At 41.6% G+C, this 21264-nt stretch overlaps 1 protein-coding gene across 3 annotated transcripts in view; it reads left to right on the top strand.

The window, feature by feature from the left end:
• The first annotated feature begins 2320 nt into the window (after positions 1 to 2320).
• LOC144679026 (N-acetyllactosaminide beta-1,6-N-acetylglucosaminyl-transferase-like) overlaps positions 2321 to 21264 on the top strand; it is a 65524-nt gene continuing 46580 nt past the window's right edge. For 2 of the 3 annotated variants that reach the window (XR_013576227.1, XM_078539255.1), the window contains exons 1-2: positions 2321 to 3714; positions 12536 to 12625. Coding sequence is in view for 2 of the 3 variants with exons in the window: in XM_078539255.1 (XP_078395381.1) it covers positions 2751 to 3714; positions 12536 to 12625 (1054 nt within the window). In the remaining variant the exon portion in view is untranslated. The remainder of the gene's footprint in view (positions 3715 to 12535; positions 12626 to 21264) is intronic. The other variant, XM_078539256.1, reaches the window with a different exon arrangement.

Here is a 21264-nt window from a genome sequence, read left to right on the forward strand (position 1 = left end):
AGTTTGGAATTCTCTTCCGCAAATGGAAGTTGATTCTAGGTGAATTGTATATATTAAATCGGAGATTGGAGGATTTGCGTTATCCACAGGTATTAAGGTATATAGGACAAAGGCAAAGTTAAGTCACGGATTAGCCATGCTCTCATTCAATGGCAGAAAAGGCGTGAGAGGCTTAATGGTCTACTCCTGTTCTTATGTTCCTACAGAATAATGGTGAGTTTACGACACATGCTGTTATTGATGCATAAATCGGCTAGAAAGTTCAATGGATGAAGAGATATGCGGTGAGTTACTAATCCCCATCCTCTCATTTGCTGCTCACAAGTAGCATCTTATCCTTGGCTTCTCTGCTATTTTTAAGAACTTGCTGGATTTGCACATTAATTTCCCATTAAACTCACCTCAGAAAGTTAGGGGTCCTAATTAATAATGTGATAAAGTTAGGGCTCATAATTAGCAACGTGATAGTTGTTAATGGAATACCAATCTCTCGGGCCCAAGAATGGAACGCTTTACACTGCTGAGTTTAATTTCTGCTTGTCGTAAAGTGTTGTTAGAGGTTTTAAAATTTTCAGATTTCATATTTTTACATTTTTACTTACTTTTCCTTTCTGTCTCTCTCGTTTAATCTCTTTTAATCCAATCTTTCTTTTCCTCTTTAGTTCTCTTTCTGCACCTGATTTGACTCTACTCTTGTTTACCCTTCTCCCTTGTGCTTCTGTTTCTTTCTCAATCTTTAAACCTCATTGCTTAAGGAGATAGGCTGTTGATGCTGTCACTCTATAAGTTTCTCTATCACCACACCACACCAAAATCAGCTTCCTGGTCTAGCAAGTTACGGAATAAAACTTTTTCATGTTGAGAAGGATTCAGGAAAATGTCTAATGACGCACGTTCCAGCAAGATTTATCCCAATATTATCTTGTGCAACAGTGCCCAGAAAGTAATTGAGCATTTCAGATTATACCTAATCTCAATTCTCAATATCATTTGCAATAAAATAATTATCCAGCTTCTTTTCTGAAAGATATTATTAATTCAGCCTTAATCTTTTTTTTCACTCTGTGAGAAACACCTCTCACATCCTCGGGATCTCCCAAAGCACATCACAGTCAATAGAATGTAGGACAGAATTTTCCATTCGGCATGCGGGTGCACGTCCAACATGCCGGAACGCTAAATGACGCGCAATGATGTCGGGCGTGTGTCCTGACATCATTGTGAAGTCATGCAATATCTTGTTTGGTGGGCGCGCGCCAGAGTTGGCTGTGCCTCGCCGATAACTGATAGGCCTATTAATGTCATTAACTAGGTTTGACTAGGTTATGACTCCTCCAGAGGCCTGACCTGAAGCCTGTTCTTTCTGTCAAAACAGCTCTGAAGCAAATTGAAGTTGTCCTGTTCACACAAGCAAGTAGCAGTAAATTTCAAAACTAAAGTATTAATAACTGGCATCAGCGAGCCCACTCACCCCTCTTATCCTGCCCGTGGATGGGGTTTTTAAAAATGTGGTCTACCCGCCTGCCCGTTGCGCCCGTGCGACGTCCTGAAAATTGCATGGGCTACGAAAAATCGGTCAATTGCTGCCTCAAGGGCCACTATGGAAAATCATTAGATTGAAGTAACTGAACTAAAGGGAATAGTTAGAAAAGTTGTGCTCAGTATTCCAGTGCTGTGTACCAGTTGCAGCATGTTTTTGCTGACTTAGTCAACCTTCAATAATTATTCAATTATCTTTCTACTTCCTCGTTCAGCATGGTTATTCTTTGCCAGCTACTCCTTCAGTTTGGTCCTCTAGTATTCCTGCAAGATGTTCATTGTGTGTCTTGAATTTTCTTCTCTGGGAAGCAGGTTTTTTCCTCTTCTGAACACATGCCACTTTCTTTGGTCCCATCTCCTGCATTGAAGAAATGCCCTGCTTTTTCAAATACTCCTCAATCTTCTCTTCATCCATAGAATCTATTGGAGTTGTTGGACTAATTAGGGATAGCGACTTATTGCTATGATTAATTAACAACTCCATTAACATTGAATCATGTAGCTGGCGAACAAGGGAGCCATTTTCGACTAACAATTCAGTCTATAAAACATTCTGCTGCTGCTACTTACGCCTAAATCACATCAACTTCTTTTTATTCCGTCGCCAAACATAATTGCCAGCCTCGCACACAAACAATGCCTTTAAAAAAAACTTCAATAACTGGTTATTTCCACTTATAAGATAACCACCTGTTCAGGGTTTGAAGTTAATAGGCTGATATGTTGAGTGGGTGGGTTTTGCTTGAATGTGTAGAATTAACCATCCAAAGTCCGATTTTGAAACAATGTTTCCTAATTTGCTTCTGAGTTTAAACATATGAATCCGTCACCGTGTGTGTGTGTATAGTCATGATACCATTCTCCTTGTCTGATGAAGGAAAAATGGGCTGCCACTTTGGAAATAGCCAGCGGGTTAAATCACAGTCAAGGGTTCCCAAGTGGAAAGTGTTAAACTGGAGAGTTGTGTGAGTGAGTGAGTGCGTGCCCTGTGGCACACCCTCTGTACAGCAGTGTTGGGAGAGAGCGATAAGAGACGGCTGGGTAGCACTCGCCTGGTGTGGCTTACTGGAGCTTCCTCCCAGTCAGGTCCGCTCAAATGCGGAAAGATCAGAAACACAGAGGGGGCTCCTTCGCCATCCATCGCCGCTTGGGTCTAGCAGGCACCAGCTGAAAGCAACAAAAAAAAAGAGAGAAGGGGTCTTTTCCGAGGAATGGAGCCGACGCAGAGGATCCAGGTCGGTTTCATGATGCTACTGCTCTTCGTGCTTGTGAGTTCCTACTGGTATTATCGGATTCAATCCGATGGGAGTTGGGGTAAATTCAAGAATCCCGATAGACTCCCTCAAAGAGAGCAATCTGGCTGGGAGTCTGTCTGTGACTCCCTCTTCCAGGGGGAGAGAGTCTTCCTGTGGAAAGGGGAGCCCACGGCAGCGCTCCGCCTGCCGGATGGTTCGGAGGCTGCTGACTACTGCCGCGAGTTACAAACGCTGCTTCACTGTTCCCGGAGCCCATTGACAGCCGAGGAGATCAGCTTCCCTCTGGCCTTCATCATCACCGTGCACAAGGAGTTCGAGACCTTCGAGAGCCTCTTCAGGGCCATTTACCGACCTCACAACCTCTACTGTATCCACGTGGATGAGAAATCCCCAGGGCACTTCCACAGAAAGCTGCAGCGGCTACAGAGTTGCTTCGGCAATGTTTTCCTTGCCTCCAGGATGGAGCCCATCATCTACGGAGGGATGTCCCGGCTGGAGGCGGATATCCGCTGCCTGACGGATCTCCTCGAGCTAAGGGCTAACTGGAAGTATGTCCTGAACCTCTGCGGTCAAGATTATCCCCTCAAAACCAACCTGCAGATCATTAGGCACCTCAAAACGTTCAAAGGGAAGAACATTACCCCAGGCATTTTGCCTCCAGAACATGCCAAAGGCCGCACTAAGTTTGTGTACAAGCAGGTTTTGTCTATCAACAAATCCTATGTGGCCAGAACTAAGAAGCAGAAATCGCCCCCTCCCCACAACCTAACCATTTATTTTGGGTCTGCTTACTATGCTTTGACAATCGAATTCGTCGAATTTATTTTGAAAGACAAACGAGCTTTGGATTTGTTAACCTGGTCTAAAGACACATACAGTCCTGATGAACACTACTGGGTAACATTAAACAGGATACCAGGTATGTGCAACACCTGCATTTTCCGTAAAGAATGGAACTGTGCCTTAGATTCTAGCTTTTACAATTTTTTTTTTGTTGGGGGAAGTAGGTTCAAATTTGAGGCCCGACTGATGAAAGTCTCCTTGAGTGTCAGCAGCCGCTTGGGTGGTCTCACTGAGTCAGAAGGTTGTGGATTCAAGCCCCACTGGAGAGACTTGAGCATATAATCTAGACTTCAGTGCAGTAGTGAGGGTGTTTGGCACTGTCGAAGATTTTTTTTTGGATGAGACTTCAACTGAGATCCCATCTGACACTGTCAGGTGGACATAAAATCCCATGACACTATTTCGACAAAGAGCAGAGGTGTTCTCCCTGGTGTCTTTAACAATATTTATCCCTCCACCTTGACGAGTTGGGACGTGTTGGGCAAATTAGATAACGATAACAGATAACTCTGTTTCTGGCAGCGCTTGATAACAGAAGCGATGTGCTTGAAATTTGAAGAATTCTATTCCAGACACTAACGTTCCTCACCATGATGGTATATAAATAAAGAATCGAGTGGGTAGAATGAGAGTTTTGACAGTGGGCTCATTGCTGTCATAAATCACAAGAGCTAAGTGCAGTGAATCCCATCACAGCAGATGGTGGAATTTGAATTCAATAAAAATCTGGAATTAAAAGTCTAATGATGGCCATGAAACCATTGTTGATTGTTGTATATAAAAGAAAAACCCATCTGGTTAACTAATGTCCTTCAAGGAAGGAAATCTGCTGTCCTTACCTAGTCTGGCCTATATGTGACTCCAGACCCACAGCAATGTGGTTGACTCTTAAATACCCTCTGAACAAGGGGATGGGCAATAAATGCTAGCTTGGCCAGCGATGCTCAAACCGCACGAATAAAAAAAAAAAAATGGTGCTGTTGTAGAAATCCTCATTGTAGGATCAAGCTTGCACGTTAGTAATTGGAATTTGGTTCACTTGCCAGTTACTGGATATATTCTGAATGATTTTTAAAAGTCAGCTAAATCAAGAGCAATGGGTTGAATGTTGCTTGATATCATGATGCAATATCTTTATGTTTCTGGGCTGAATGTTACTTGATATCATGTTGCGATATATGGTTCTGGCTCCCTCACAACTTTCAGTAATGTAAAATGGCTTGAATTGTTACACAAAAATTAAATTCTGCACCATTGATCATAATTAGGCACTACCTGGCAATGCACATTGTGATCTTTCTATATACTGTATTGTCATGCACAGATTTTCTATAAGTGTAATACCTAATTGTCTAACTTTTCCTTCAATCCTGCCTAAGCTGAAATCTGAATACCTTTGGAACCATGGACCTTACAGAATAGGAGGCTGTCATTTAGCTTGATTGATCAAATTGACTAATTGGTGTTTGGGAGTAACATGTTATAGAATCATAAAATGGTTACAGCACAGAAGAAGGCTGTTCGGCCCATCATGTACATGCTGGTTGTCTGCGACAGCAACTCCGCTAGTTCCACCTCCCTGCTGTTTCCTCAGAGCTTTGAAAATTTGTTCTCCACTGATAATTATCCAATTCCCCTTTGAAAGTCACAATTGAATCTACCTCCATTACACCCTTGGGCAGTGCATTTCCAGATCTTAACCACTCACTGCATAAAAAGCTTGTCATAAGATCATAAATAGGAGCAGGAGTAGGTAATTTGGCCCATCGAGCCTACACCACCCTTCAATAAGATCATGGCTGATCTAACTGTGACCTTTATCTCCACTTTCCTGCCTGCACCTCCTACAATAACCCTTAACTCCCCTGTTGATCAAAAATCTTGTCTAACTTAGCTTTGAATATATGTTCAATGACCCAGCCTCCACTGCTCTCTGGGAGAGAGAATTCTAAAGACAAATGACCTGCTGAGAGAAGAAATTACCCCGCATCTCCATTTTAAATGGGAGACCCCTTATTTTTAAACTGTACCCCCTAGTTCTAGATTCCCCCAAGAGGGGAAGTATCCTCTCAGCATCTACCCTGTCAAACCTCCTCAGAATCTTGTTTCAATAAGATGACTTTGCATTCTAAACCACAATGAGTATAGGCAAAACTTGCTCACCATTTCCTCATAAGACAGCCCCTTCATCCCAGGAATCAGCTTAGTGAACTTTCTATGAACTTTGTGCAAATTGGCTGCTGCATTTCCCAACTTACAACAGCTACTTGAAGATAAATCAGTGTCTCCCACTGAATGAACATTCAAGGAAGAGATCAAGAGGGTTTAGAACAAATTTGTTCTCACAAAGAAAAAGGGGACGCTCCCAAATTTAGAACCACCACCCCACCCTGAATGTAAAGAGCATACAGTGGATGATGTAAATTGTGTTTATTGCCACGTCAGGATACCAAGAGCAGAAATCATAAGCATTGAAAGTGCAGGGTGAAATTTTGAAGGAGAAAATTAGGAAAGCAAAGAAAGGGCATTTTTTTTTTTTAAAAATTGGCAAGGAAAGCCCTAAGGAGTTTGATGAATACAAAAACCGAGAATAACTAAGGAAAGGTAAGAGACCAATAAGTTTCGAGGCAGAAGATGTGGGCCTGGTTCTTAATGAATGCTTTTCAGAAGAGGGGGCAATGCAGACATTCTACTAAAGGAGGAGAAGCATGAAATATTGGACAGGATACACATAATGAGAAAGGAAGTATTAAGGATTTTAGCACCTTTGAAAGTGCGTAAATCACCGGACCTTGATGAAATGTATGCCAGGCTGCTAAGAGAAGCAAGGGAGGAAAAAGTGGAGGCTCTGACCGTCTTCCTCTGGCTTCGGGAATGCTGCTGGAGGATTGGTCCATAATGTACTTCTAAAAAGGAAGGGATAGTTTGAGTAAATACAAGCCAGTCTGTTTAACCTCGATGTTTGGAGCATTAGAAAAAGATCTGAGGGACAATATAAATTGTCATTTAGAAAGGCATAAATTAACCAAGGACAGTCAGCATGGATTTGTTAAGGGAAGGTTTTATCTGACCAAATTGATTGAATTTTTTCAGGAGGTAACGAGGAATAACACATTTGTAGACTACATGAGTTTTCACAAGGCTTGTGACAAGGTACCATATGGGCAGACTGGTCAGAAATTTAAGAGCCCATGGCATCCAAAATAGGTTTGGTGGTGGAAAGCAAAGAGTAGAGGTTGACAGATTTAACATGAGAACTCTGAAGAAGTCATATGGACTCGAAACGTTAACTGTTTCCATCTCCACAGATGCTACCAGACCTGAGTTTTTCCAGAATTTTTTGTTTTTAATTTCAGATTTCCAATATCCGCAGCGTTTTGCTTTCATCAGAGCTTGACGGGTGTTTTTGTGATCGGAAGGCTGTTTCCAGTACGGTTCTGCAGGGTTCAATACTAGGTCCCTTGCTTGTCATGTATAACATTGTTTTAGACTTAAATGTAGGAGGCATGATTAAGAAGTTGCAGATGATAGAAAAATTGGTTTTCGGATTGAAAGTAAGTTGTACACCCAAGGAAGATATCAGTGGATTGGTCAGGTGAAGAGAAAGTGGCAAATACAATTCAGTCTGGAGAAGTGAGATAATGCATTTGGGGAGCAGAAACAAGGCATGGGGGCGCACAGTAAATGGTGGGAGTCTGAGGAAGGTAGAGGGATCTTGGAGTGTATGTCTACAGATCTCTGAAGGTAGTAGGACAAGTAGATAAAGAAGACATACAGGATACCTTTCTGTACTAATTGAGGCATCTAATATGAGCAGGGAGATTATGCTAGAACTGTAAAAGCACTAAAGGTGGATAGAATGCAGCAAGAGCAGTAGTTTGAGGAATGCTGAATGTCTAGGAGGTATCTATATTTGTGGCACTATAGTTAAGCCATAGTTTGAGTACTGTGTACAATTCAGGTCATTGCATTACGGAAAAAATATGATTGCACAAAAGAGGGTATAGAGGAAATTTATGGGGATGTTGCCAGGAATGGAACATTTTTGGTATGAAGAAGTTTGGATAGGCTAGAATTGTTTTTCTTTGGAACAGAGAGGACTGAGGGGAGATTTAATTGAGGGGCTTAGATAGAGTGGTTAGGAAGAGCATACTTCCCTTAGCAGCAAGATGAATAACCTGGGGCAATAGAGTTACAGCAATTAGAAGAATTAGAGGGGAGTTGAGGAGAAATATTTTCACTTCGCTCAAAGGCTGGTAGGGTCTGGAAATTACACTCTGAAAGGACGGTAGAGGCAGAGACCCTCATGTTGTAAAACCCTCATTGCATTGAGAAATTCTTGGATAAGCACTTGACATGTGGTAACCTACATGGATATGGACAAAGAACTTGCAAGTGGGATTAGGCTTGATAGCTCTTTTTTCAGCAGCATGGCCACCATGGGCTCAGTGACCTCTTTCTGCACTGTAATTTTCTATGTTTCTAAAAGTGACTACACTTCCAAAAAAAAAGGAATTAATTGGCTGTGAAGTGTTTTGGGATGTCTACAGTTGTGAAAAGCGCTATACAAATGCAAGTTGCTTCTTTCTTTTACCGTATGTGAATAGCTGTGACTTTAGGGTCATTTGGATCTAGTGATTGAGTGGTAATTAAAAATTAACACGGTTACTGCGGAGTGATTTGGCCCACAGACTCTGGGCAAGAGTGAATTGATTAGGAGGTCAGATATGCTTGGATAAGGATCTGCTGAATAAATAGAATAATTGCAGTTTTCACAGCAACCTCACAGGTATTATAATGCGCCCAGTATTCAAGATGAGTACTGCTCTCTAGGAAAAGAGAACTGCTTAACATCCAGTCTATTTGTGATGTTTGTGTTTAAAGTTTTATACTTTTTTGAAATAGGACATTTTATTTAAAAAGTGCTATATAAAAAAACTTGCCAGTTGGGTGTGCTGAGTCTCAGATGTATTTCCCTCTAGTGTAGAAACAGAATAAACGAACCTTCTGGTTCTACACAGGAAGCTGAGGGTTCAGAAGAAGATAGGAGTGTGTGTGCCTGTTTTCTAAATTAAGATGTGACAAAACATTTCAAACGGCGATGAGGATGGGATCATCATTATTAGGGATTTTGAAAAAGCACTTCGATCCCAGACCAGCAACTATTGCCGAGAGATTCAAGTTTCACCGAAGAGAACAACATGAGAGTCAGTTTCCCAGTTCCTGGCTGAGGTTGAGAAAATAAGTGGAACATTGTGACTTTACAGGTTGCCTGGAAGAAGCTTTGTGTGATCACTTGGCTTGTGGACTAAGAAATGAAAGAATTCTGTGTAGATTGTTAGCAGAGCAAGAGTTGACACTGAAGAAAGTGTTCGAGATGTGCAAAGCATAGAAATGGCAGAGAAACAAGCTGGAGATTTGAAAGTGCATTCTAACAATGCCGAAGTTAAAATAGTAAAGTCAGGGTATACCCACTTTCAAACATGTCACGCTGTAATGGAACAGGGCGTAATGCAGAAGCCTGTAAGTGGAAAACCGCTGATTGCCACTACTGTTTGGAAAAGAGGACACATACAGCATGCATATAGATCAAATGCTGATCACAGTACCACCAAGAAAGGGCATCACAAGGAGCACACAGGATCACAGTACCACCAAGAAAGGGCATCACAAGGAGCACACAGACAAGTTGTGCTTGAAAATTAAACAGGCAGTTTAAAAAGACGCTTTGCTTGGGAACAAAATACAAAAGTAATGCAAGTCCAGGCGAGACAGAAAGTGAAACTAACAGTGACAATGCAGAAGAGCAATTGTATTGCATTCAGCCTGATCTGAAACTAGAGACACTAAAAGTTGGCATTGCCTTAAATGATAAAATGGTTGAAATAGAGGTTGACACTGGAGCACCTGTTTCTATTGCTTCAGAGAAGACATGGGAGAAAGCTTTCAAGAAATGCCCATTGGAGAAAACCCTGCTCCAGTTTAGCACCTACACTGGTGAGGCTGTGAATGTACTTGGAAAAATGTCTGTTCCAGCTAAATACGGAGATCAAATCGCAAGGTTGCCACTTACCATTGTGGAAGGAGATCGTCCATCACTTATGGTCAGAAACTGGCTAAAAGAAATTTGGCTGGACCGGAATAAAATAAATAAAGTACATTGCAACCCCATGTTGCATCCCTTGTTAGACAAGCGTACTGATGTCTTCAAAGAAGGTCTTGGAGTTATTAAAGACATTGAAGCCAAACTTGCCGTGAAGGCTAAAGCTTCTCCGGGGTTCTTCAAACCACATTCAGTTCCCTACTCGATGCAACAGAAAATCGAGCAGGAACTAGAACGACTTAAACTTTCAGATAATTGAAGTTGACTACTTCAGCAAAGACCATTGATGCTCTCCAGAATGTGTTCATTACTTTTGGATTGCTGGAGCAGATTGTGTCTGACAATGGCGCATAGTTCACATCATGTGAATTTCAAACGTTCCTGAGAAACAATGGGATCAAGCAGCTTCTCATCTCGCCTTACCACCAAATGGTGAAGCAGAGTGCTTTGTTCAGACATTCAAAATGGTCATATTGAAGGGGAGGACATAAACAGATCGGAAGTTGAAGCTGAAGAACTTCTGATGTATCATAACACTCCACATTTAATAACAGGCATATCTCCTGCTGAGCTGATGTTTGAAAGATGACTGCGTATCAGAATGGATTTGCAAGGAAAGGTTGGTTCAAGGCAACTTGATCAGAAAAGGTCACATGATGCAAGTAAACCAACTCGTGAGTTTAATCTGGATCTGTCTGTTTGGGTCTGAAATTACTGCAGAACACCAAAGTGGCTCCTGGGAAGAATCATCAAGTGTTGAGGATCACTGACCTATGATGTTGAATCTTCCTGTGGAATCTGGAAGAGAGACACTGACCAGATTAGAGAAGCCAAATCCAAGGAACCAAATTTCAGGGATCTCCTGCCACAGTGGAAGATTTCTGGGAAACGTCTCCAGTTGGTGAAACCCAACTTGCTTCAACTGACAAACTTGTAGAACATATAGCTGCAACTGTTGAACCTGAACAGAAACAAATGGAACAGCAGGACCTTCCATTTCTAAGCAAACAAACTGAGTTACCGAAGCAAACACTCCTCTCTAGGCCAAAGCGAATCTGCAAAAACCGCCTGACCGATTTGTTCCTGGCCAAAGGGGGAAGAGATGTGATGTTTGTGTTTAACATTTATGCTTTTTTGTAATAAGACATTATTTTTTTATATATATATATAAAAAAAAAACTTGACATTAGGGCATGCTTAGTCCCAGATGTATTGCCCTCTGGTGTAGAAAAAGAATAAAAGAACCTTCTGGTTTTACACAGCAGATAGGGGTGTGTGTGCTTGTTTTCTAAATTGTTAAGAAGTAAAGGGAACAACAATTTATACTTCATGAGAAGACAGTGCTGATTGGTTGGCAGGTGGACTCCGGTAAAGGTATTGTCATGGAGAATGCACCAGTGAACTGATGACTGACAGTTAACTGCCAAGATAGTATAAGGAACATTTCATATTCTTGCGAATCGTCCTGAGTGCAAGATGAAAAACTTCGACAACATATGTCTTTTTCAGCAATGCTTTTTGAAGGCTTTAATGTGTCTGAATATTAATTCATCTCAAATTGCTGCTGTGTCGACCAGCATCAGTGAGCAATCTATAACCCATAAAGGCTTGGATTTTGCTGTGATAATGACCCCAAAACTGCCATTACTATGCTAAAACTGGCAGCAACTTCGGGCATCCACACATGCTCAGAAATTGCTGTCAGTGAGTTTATGCTCCTGCATAAGGTGAGCCCTCTGTTTCCAGATTGCAATTATGGTTTGATGAAATCTTCTGCTTCTATGCTGTTCGTCTCACTTTTAAAAACAATTGAAAAAGGTACACCCTTTTGAATGAGATGTAAGCAGGTTTGTAAAGCTGTATTGACTTCATGATTACTGCTAAACACCTTTTACTGGCTCTGAAAAAGTAATTCATTGGTAAAATATCAAAAATCTCAAATTAAAAATACCCACATTTTAAAAAATTTTTCTTTTTGGAAGTTTTTGCCTTTGGAGAAGGAATTTCTTTTCTCAGGTCTTTTAATCTTTGGCATTCTCAACTGGAGAGCAGTGGAGGCTGGATCATTGAATATGTGCAAGGCTGAGTTAGATATTTGATCTACAATGGAGTAGATGGTTATGGGCGGCTGGCAGAAAAATGGAGTTAAGGTGACAGTCAGATCAGGCGTGATCTTACTGAATGGCAGAGCAAACTCGAGGGGCCAAATGGCCTACTCCTCTTCCTCCTCTTTCTTGTATAATATAGCTAATTAAATAATTTTAACTTCTAAGTGGAAATTTAAGCTAAAAGTGAAGAGTTTCAGTGACTTTTTTTAACTTGCGGACTTGCTGCTTGTACACTATTGCGGCTGCATGCAAGAAGATCACCTCAACTTGCTGCCAGTTTTAAACTGCCATCAGGAAATGGGGAAACCACCAGCCTGAGACTGTTTGATCTTTTGTGGGCAGCTTCCTTCAAGGTCAACAACAAGCACCCCTGCCTCACCGTGAACTGCAAAATCTGGCCCTCAGTTCTCCATCTTGGAGTTCCGTGGCTCAAAACCCTTCCTTGGGACACATTTGGAAGATTTAATTTCCAATTAATATATAAACATTGCACAATTATAGGAAATTTATATTGGAAATTTCCCATGCTTAAGGAACTGTCTGGAAATTTTAACCAAAGTATTTAGCAGCTCTGCTGTATTATAGATAACAGCATGAAACACAAGGTTGTTCTTTAAACACACGGATAAGGTTTCAATATTTATAATTGCTGTTATCTGTATTAATGCTAGATATCCATCCTTCAGGTGTACCTGGTTCAATGCCATCAGCAGCCTGGGAAGGGAACTTGCGTGCCATAAAATGGAGTGATCAAAAAGACCATGATGGTTGCCACGGTAATTTATTTAAATTTAAACTTTGAATCCTACTGCACATTGTTTGATTATTTGGGTAAAATTTGCTTACATTTAAATTTTGTTCTCAAACTGTATTGTTGGTAATGTCACACTTCTACACTGAAGTGTAACTGCATCTGTTGATTATATTGAAACACTGCAAATTTGCTTTATCTCCTTTCTCTGAGTGATGTTTTCCCCTCTTGGTCATGTTATGGAGGTGAAAGCTGCCTTTCCTTTTGGATTAATTTGCACATGACATTCCTTCTGCTTTCAATTATGAGACATATAAAAAGTAAGTCAGTACATTTATCAACAGTTGTATCGGAATGCCCAGTAATAGCAGGGAAATTCTAGTGCAGGCCTGATCAGTTATGGGAAGCAGTGGCCTAGTGATAATGTCACTGGACTGGTAAGGCAGCAGACCGAGCTAATGCTCTGGGGGCACAGGTTCAAATCCCACCATTGGCAGGTGGTGGAATTTAAATTCAAATAAATCTGGAAGTCCAGTCTTCACATTGAGGATACCCTGCATCGTGTTGTGTGACCTTGCCACAGTGCTAAATTGGATAGATTTTGAACAGATCTAGCATCTCAAAACTGGGCATCCATGAGGCGCTGTGAACTATCAGCAGCAGAATTGTATTCAACCAAAATCTACAACCTCATGGCCCTGTATATCCCCTGCTCTGCCATTACCATCAAGCTGGGGGTTCAACCCTGGTTCAATGAGGAGTGCAGGAGGGCATGCCAGGAGCAGCACCAGGCATACCTAAAAATGAGATGTCAACCTGGTGAAGCTACAACACAGGACTACTTGTGTGCCAAACAGCATAAGGAGCATGCATTAGACAGAGCTAAGTGATTCCACAACCAAAGGATCAGATCTAAGCTCTGCAATCCTGCTACATCCAGTTGCGAATGGTGGTGGACAATTAAACAAATAACTGGAAGAGGAGGAGGAGGAGACTCCACAAATATCCCCATCCTCAATGATGGGGAAGCCCAGCACAGCAATGCAAAAGATAAGGCTGAAGCATTTCCTACAATCTTCAGCCAGAAGTGCTAAGTGGATGACCCATCTCTGCCTCTTCCAGAGGTCCCCAGCATCACAGATGCCAGTCATCAGCCAATTCAATTCACTTTATGTGATATCAAGAAACAGCTGAAGCCACTGGATACTGCAAAGGCTATGGGCCCTGGAAACATTCCGGCAATAGGACTGAAGATTTGTGCTCCAGAACTAGCCACACTCCTAGCCAAACTGTTCCAGTACAGCTACAACACTGGCTCCACCCAGCAATGTGGAAAATTGCCCAGGAATGCCCTGTCCACACAAAGCAGGGCAAATCGAACCCGGCTAATTACCACCCCATCAGCCTACTCTTGATCTTCAGAAAAGCGATGGAAAGGGTTGTTGACAAAGCAGCATTTACTCAGTAATAATCTGCTCACTGATGCTCAGTTTGGGTTCTGCTGGGAACACTCAGCTCCTGATCTCATTACAGCCTTGGTCCAAACACGGATGAAAGAGCTGAACCTGAAGTGAGCTGAGAATAACCGCAGTTGATGTCAAGGCAGCATCTGACCAAGTGTAGCATCAAGGAGCCCTAGGAAAACTAGAGTCGATGGGAAGTGGAGAGGGATGGGGGGAACTCTCTCCACTGGTTGGAGTCATACCTAGCACAAAGGAAGGTTGTTAGAGATCAATCATCTCAGTCCCAGGACATCATTATAGTAATTCCTAAGGCTAGTGTCCCAAGTCCCAACCATCTTTTGCTGCTTCATCGATGGCCATTTCCCATCCCCCACCCCTTCATAAGGTCAGAGTGGGGATGTTCATTGATGATTGCATAGTGGCAACAGTGTGAACCATCTACAAGATGCACTGCAGTAAGTCAGCAAGCCTCCTTCAATAGCATCTTCCAAACCGGTGACCTCTGCCACCTTGAAGGACAAGGGCAGCATACACATGGGAACACCACGTGCAAGGTCCCCTCCAAGCCCCACACCATCCTGACTTGGAAATATATCACCTGCCCTTCACTGTCGCTGGGTCAAAATCCTGGAACTCTGATCTCATCAGCTCTGTGGGTGTATCTATACCACATGGACTGCAGCAGTTCAAAAAGGTGGCTCGCAATGACCTTCTCAAGGGTAGTTAGGGATGGGCAATAAATGCTGGCCTAGCTGGCGATGCCCACATCCCTTGAATGAATAAATTTAAAAATCCATGTGACGTGTGCCTGCCAAAGTGTATTTGTTTTTCCTACTTCAGCCTTACTGAAAATGTCATGTTAACAGATGTTGATCATTAACATCAGATGCCTTTGAATTCTTAAACACACAATACATGCATTAATAATTAAATGTATACTTAAAGGGTAATATTTACAACCACACCTAACGATGGTTGGTTGGGCATTCAAACATGTTATAGTTTTCATTTCAGTCTTATCGGCCTTTGAGTCCAAATACTCGGTACAAATGGACAGCTTTTACACATTCCCTCTAGATCATTGTCCATACAATTCTACATATGTAATCATATAAAGGTTAAATACAACTCCACCTAAGAAGAACTTAACCAACATTCTTCATCAATAGCTTTCTTTAAAGAAGTAAAATAAACTCTTTATAAAGTTAGCCAATATAATTCCCCTACTTTATCTGATCAATTATTTCGCTCTTGTCCCATTTAATTGTTTGTCTATCACATTAACCTTTTAATTGTTTCTGTATTATTGGTGCCAATTATAAAGGATGATGAATGGCCCAGATGATTTGCTTTGCAGGTTTAACTGTTTTCCCACACTGTTAATAACCAGTGCACACTAGCAAATATTTAAGCGTCACTACTTAAGCATAAAGCTGACCAATGCTGCAGAATCAGCCCAGGCCCAATGGCCCAGCGCTACTTTAAGCTTGCATATACTTTCCTGCTTAACAGGTCAGGGTAAAGATTAGCATATGGTACTGTTGATTTTTCTTTATATTGTATATATTGGTGGATTTCTGGATGGTCTGCTTAGCCCCTTCTTTATACTTCAATGCATATTTATACAAAACACTTCAATTCATTCAGCCAGATGGATTCTATTTTGTAATATTTACTTTTCCCAAACAATGTATTTGAATGAATCAATACATCCTGCATGCACATGTTCCTTTTCCATTATCTTCCTTGGTTTAGAACTGCATCAATTTTTAAGGACATGTAAGCTCTGTTCTCTATAGCAATCGTACAAACTACTCCAGGCTTGTGGAAAATATTTCTTAAGGCACTGATTTCTGATGACTGAGTAAATGATGAACCGTGACCAATTCTGTTCTATCATCTAGCGACTATCATCTGGTGAATGCACTGATTTTCTGTATAGCATAGCCTGGCTGATTTTAAAACCCACAAAGTAAGGCAGTACAAAGAGGGGAAATTGGTTTAGGAGAGGAATGAACGAGACTGAGAAAATATGCCCATGTTTTCCAGCGGCGAAACCACATTGAGATTTCAGGGCCCAATAGGGAAATATTCCATATCAAAAAGTGCATCAGTCAGATTAGCAGGATAGTTGGAGGGGTGGGAGGAGCGTTTTTTTAAAAAAAAACTTTCCCTGTTAATGTTTGCACCAATGCTGCGTCCTTTATGTGTAATTAAAGCAACCAAACCCGATAATAAACACAATTGAATTTGAGGATTTGTTAGTGTCTTTCCCTTAAATTCCAGTCTGCTAAAGCCAGAATTTGAATCTACCAATCAAAATGACTGTACACTTTCCTTTAATTCTAGTCCCCTAAGTGACTAAAGTTTCAGTAACCTGAGGTGCATTCTATTCCTCTCATCCCTGAGATCATTCACAAGATCTCTTTAGTAACGCTAGTAACTTGAGGCGAACTTGGCTGTTAAAACAGATCACAATAATTTTATACATGCATGACCTTTTAACATAGTATCTCTCAAAAGATAGTTGGCAACTTTGTTGCTTGGGGCAGTGTTACCATGATTAGGCCTTTTCACAGGATATCCCCTAGGTCAGAGGTCAAAATAATTTTTCTTTTGAGGGCTCCTTGAGATTTTCTTGAGGGCCACTTTTTGATTTTAGGGGGGCTATTTTTTTGGTTTTCAGGGGCTCCTTTAAATCTAAAGATTTAAGTTGGAAACCAAACTGTTCTTGAAGCAGGAATTTGCAAACTCCCTCTACACCTCCATTATAAGATATTAGAGAAACAAGAGACTCCGCACTGGGCAGGTGACCAAGAATCCACCAACACTTAAGCAGTTTTCCTACATTCACCCATCCCGTCATCCTCCAATGGCTGATATTAAAACAAACTCGAGGCCTGGAAGGTCAGGCTCTTCTGCATCAACTGGACTCCCAACTTTTTCTACACATCTAAACATTTTTTTGAACAAAACACACTCTCAATGACGATCAAGAAAAGCTTGCATGCAGACAGACACTTCGATAGCAGAAACATTAAGAAAAATCTAAGGAGACCAGACAAAACTGAATTTTCCCTACAATATTTTTTTTTCTCCCTCTACCCCAGATCTCTCTACTTTAAACTTTGTTCCCAAAATAATTTATTGGGGCAACATAAAAGGAAAAAAAGCAATTGGAAAGGATTTAACTTTTTTTTTCGGTTATTGTTGTTCTGGCAGTAGTTTGTAAACTTGAAAGCCAGACCTAGGGATTTCAGAAGGAAAAATAAAGATTTTTTAAAAAGAGTTGGGAAATCATGGGTATAAGTAAAATAAGCAGTAAGTGTGCAAGTGAGCAATGTTACCTGTTGCCCACTCCTGCCTCCCACACTGAGGCATCCTTCTCATCCCAATTTTTGCTGTCTCGCTTGTCTGGCACACAGACACAACTGGAGCTGCTTTACCTGCACTGGATCTGCCACCATCTTGGCTTCGCTGTTTTCTGTCTCTCTCTCATGCTGTTGCTTCAGTTCCTCCAATCACAGGTTCCCTTCCTACCACCCCTGCTACTGCTCTAATCATAGATTCTGTCTCTGGAGGAGCAGCAAGATCAAAAGAGAGGGAACCTATAATTGGGGGAACTGGAGCAGCTTGCATGGGAAAGAGAGAGAGAGAATCTGTGATTGGAGGAGTAGCTCCTCACAGGTTCTGTCTCGCCAACGTTCAATCCTCCAAGAAAACGTGCAGTGTTTGATTTCTCCCAGGGTTGCCTGCGCTGGCAGTTGTTCAGCCCCAGATCATGGAGGAGTCATAATGTTAAGGCAATATTGTATGGGAGTGAACTTGGCTGAATTTTATGCCCCCGTCTTTGCTTTTTCGTGGATTACTTGTGACATTTCTAGGTCGAATTCGCCTCCTGCCCTCCGTGTATTATGAACCCTGCCTTGGGTTCTTTGTTACTGAGCATTGCTGTGAGCAGGCCACATGTCTTCTATGATTCAGTGTACTTTTCTTTGACTAATATCTCGACAAATGATAGCAAGATCTAGAGATTTTAAGAAGAAACCTTACTCTGCACACTAATTACTCCAATGTACCACATCATTATGTGATTCTCTTCTTTACAACCATCAGATTGATCTTACAATTAAGCCAAATCTTGGGATGTAAACCAACTGATTTTTCATTTACCTAGTTATCTAAATAAATCATGTAAAACAGTGAATTACACACTTCATTATCTCCCTCCATAAATAGAAAGAAAACATTAGCTTTTTATACTCTTGGGATGTCCCAAAGCAGTTTATGGCCAATTAACTACTTTTGAAGTGTAGCTGCTGTTGTAATATGGGAAGCATAATAGGCCCCATAAACATTAATGTCATAATAACAAAATAACCTGGTTTAATAATGTTACTTGAGGTATAAAATTAGCCAGGGCACCAGGAGAACATTGCTGCTCATCTTCGAAATAATGCCTTGGGTTCATTTTAATTCAAGCTGAGGGCTCAAAGAGCCTCATTTAATGTCTCCCCTGGACTTCTGACAGTGTGGCATTCCCCTTGCATTGGAGTGTTAGCCTGGATTATGTGCTTGAGTCCCTGGAGTGGGGCTTGAACTAGTGACTCTTGAGGTGAAGTGCCACCACTGAGCCACAGCTGACACTAGGAAAGCTATGTGATCCTGAGTCATTATCCCATCTTTGTTTCCAGCAATAAAAAGATGAAAATTTAATGATTCAGCACAGACATCTTTTCATGTACCTTAAAAGTTTATCACAGAATCACAGTATAGAAGAGGCCCTTCGGCCCATCAAGTCTGCACTGACACGTGAGAAACACCTGACCTACCTACCGAATTCCATTTACTTGAATGTTATGATGTGCCAAGTGCTCATCCAGGTACTTTTTAAAGGATGTGAGGCAACCCACCTCCACCACCCTCCCAGGCAGTGCATTCCAGACCGTCACCTCTGGGTAAAAAAGTTTTTCCTCATATCCCCCCTAAACCTCCTGCCCCTCACCTTGAACTTATGCCCCCTTGTGACTGACCCTTCAACTAAGGGGAACAGCTGCTCCCTATCCACCTTGTCCATGCCCCTCATAATCTTGTACACCTCGATCAGGTCGCCCCTCAGTCTTCTCTGCTCCAACGAAAACAACCCAAGTCTATCCAACCTCTCTTCATAACTTAAATGTTTCATCCCAGGCAATGTCCTGGTGAATCTCCTCTGCACCCCCTCCAATGCAATCACATCCTTCCTATAATGTGGCGACCAGAACTGCACACAATACTCCAGCTGTGGCCTCACCAAGGTTCTATACAACTCCAACATGACCTCCCTACTTTTGTAATCTATGCCTCGATTGATAAAGGCAAGTGTCCCATATGCCTTTTTCACCACCCCACTAACATGCCCCTCCGCCTTCAGAGATCTATGGACACACACGCCAAGGTCCCTTTGTTCCTCAGAACTTCCTAGTGCCATGCCGTTCCTTGAATACTTCCTTGTCAAATTACTCCTTCCAAAGTGTATCACTTCACACTTCTCAGGGTTAAATTCCATCTGCCACTTATCTGCCCATTTGACCATCCTGTCTATATCTTCCTGTAGCCCAAGACACTCAACCTCACTGTTAACCATCCGGCCAATCTTTGTGTCATCCGCAAACTTACTAATCCTACCCCCCATGTCATCATCTATGTCGTTTATATAAATGACAAATAACAGGGGACCGAGCACAGATCCCTGTGGTACGCCACTGCACACTGGCTTCCAGTCACTAAAGCATCCTTCTGTCATCACCCTCTGTCTCCTACAACTAAGCCAATTTTGAATCCACCTTATCAAATTACCCTGTATCCCACGTGCATTTGCCTTCTTTATAAGTCTTCCATGTGGGACCTTGTCAAAGGCTTTGCTGAAATCCATATAAACTACATCAGCTGCACTACCCTCATCTACCCACCTAGTCACCTGCTCAAAAAATTCAATCAAATTTGTTAGGCATGACCTCCCTCTGACAAAGCCATGCTGACTATCCCTGATCAAACCTTGCCTCTCCAAGTGGAGATAGATTCTCTCCTTCAGAAATTTCTCCAATAGTTTCCCTATCACTGACATGAGACTCACTGGCTTGTAGTTCCCTGGCTTATCTCTACAACCCTTCCTAAATAGCAGAACCACATTAGCTGTTCTCCAATCCTCTAGCACCTCCCCCATGGCCAGAGAGGAATTAAAAGTTTGGGTCAGAGCCCCTGCGATCTCCTCCCTTGCCTCCCTCAGCAGTCTGGGACACAAATCATCTGGACCTGGAGATTTGTCCACTTTTAAGCCTGCCAACACCTCCAATACCTTGTCACTCCCTATAACATGGCCGTTAATCATATCAGTTGGTTTTCCTGTGTCCCCTATTCACTGAATTAAGGCGTTCCAATTTCGATCACGGTGTTCCGATTCTTTCCTCACCAAAAATCGGCAGGTTTCAAAATCCAGCACAGACTCGGTCCTGAGGTTGCCGGATTTGAGGTACTCTACCTGTATCAGCTGCACTAAAGAAATTAATACTGGCTCAAATTTCACACTAAAATTGACAATAGAACAGTGGGGAGTTTGCAGCCCCAGAAAGTAATGCTTCAAAGCAGCATTTCATACTTAAAAAATAAAGGTTTAAAATTTTGCTTCTCAATATGGTTGAAAAAAAATACTTGCAAGATTTCAGCATGTACAATATGGATTGTGCAGTTAGCCTGAAAAGCAAGTCTGAAATGAAACAACATTGAATTGTAAAGGTTTTGTTTGTTAATATCAGGATAACAATTTCAGTCTCCTGGGGTGTGTGATATCAGTTATTCTCTTGAGTGCAAGCTTTGTTTCCTATGGGTTTGTTTTCCAGTCTAAAAGTTTTCATGTCAATCCCTGTATCTTCTGGGAAAATTCAATTGACATGCATCCAGTGGTATCCAATATCTCAAAGGGAATCTGCAATTTTAAAGCGGTTACCCAATAGCACCTATTTGAGACTTTTGTCTGGTTTGTTGCATGTTGGCATCTGATCTACTTTAAGCTACAGTCAGTGTGAATTATTAATGCAGAGATTTGCTTTATCGTAAGCTAGTTATTGATGTATTAATTTTAAAAGAGCACCGGGTGAATTTTTTTTTAAGCACTTAAGACAAGCCTCCAAATATACCTTGCATTTAACATGTGTAACAGAGG

The sequence above is a fragment of the Cetorhinus maximus genome, chromosome 3 (assembly GCF_964194155.1).
Source record: "Cetorhinus maximus chromosome 3, sCetMax3.hap1.1, whole genome shotgun sequence".
Taxonomy (NCBI): Eukaryota; Metazoa; Chordata; class Chondrichthyes; order Lamniformes; family Cetorhinidae; genus Cetorhinus; species Cetorhinus maximus.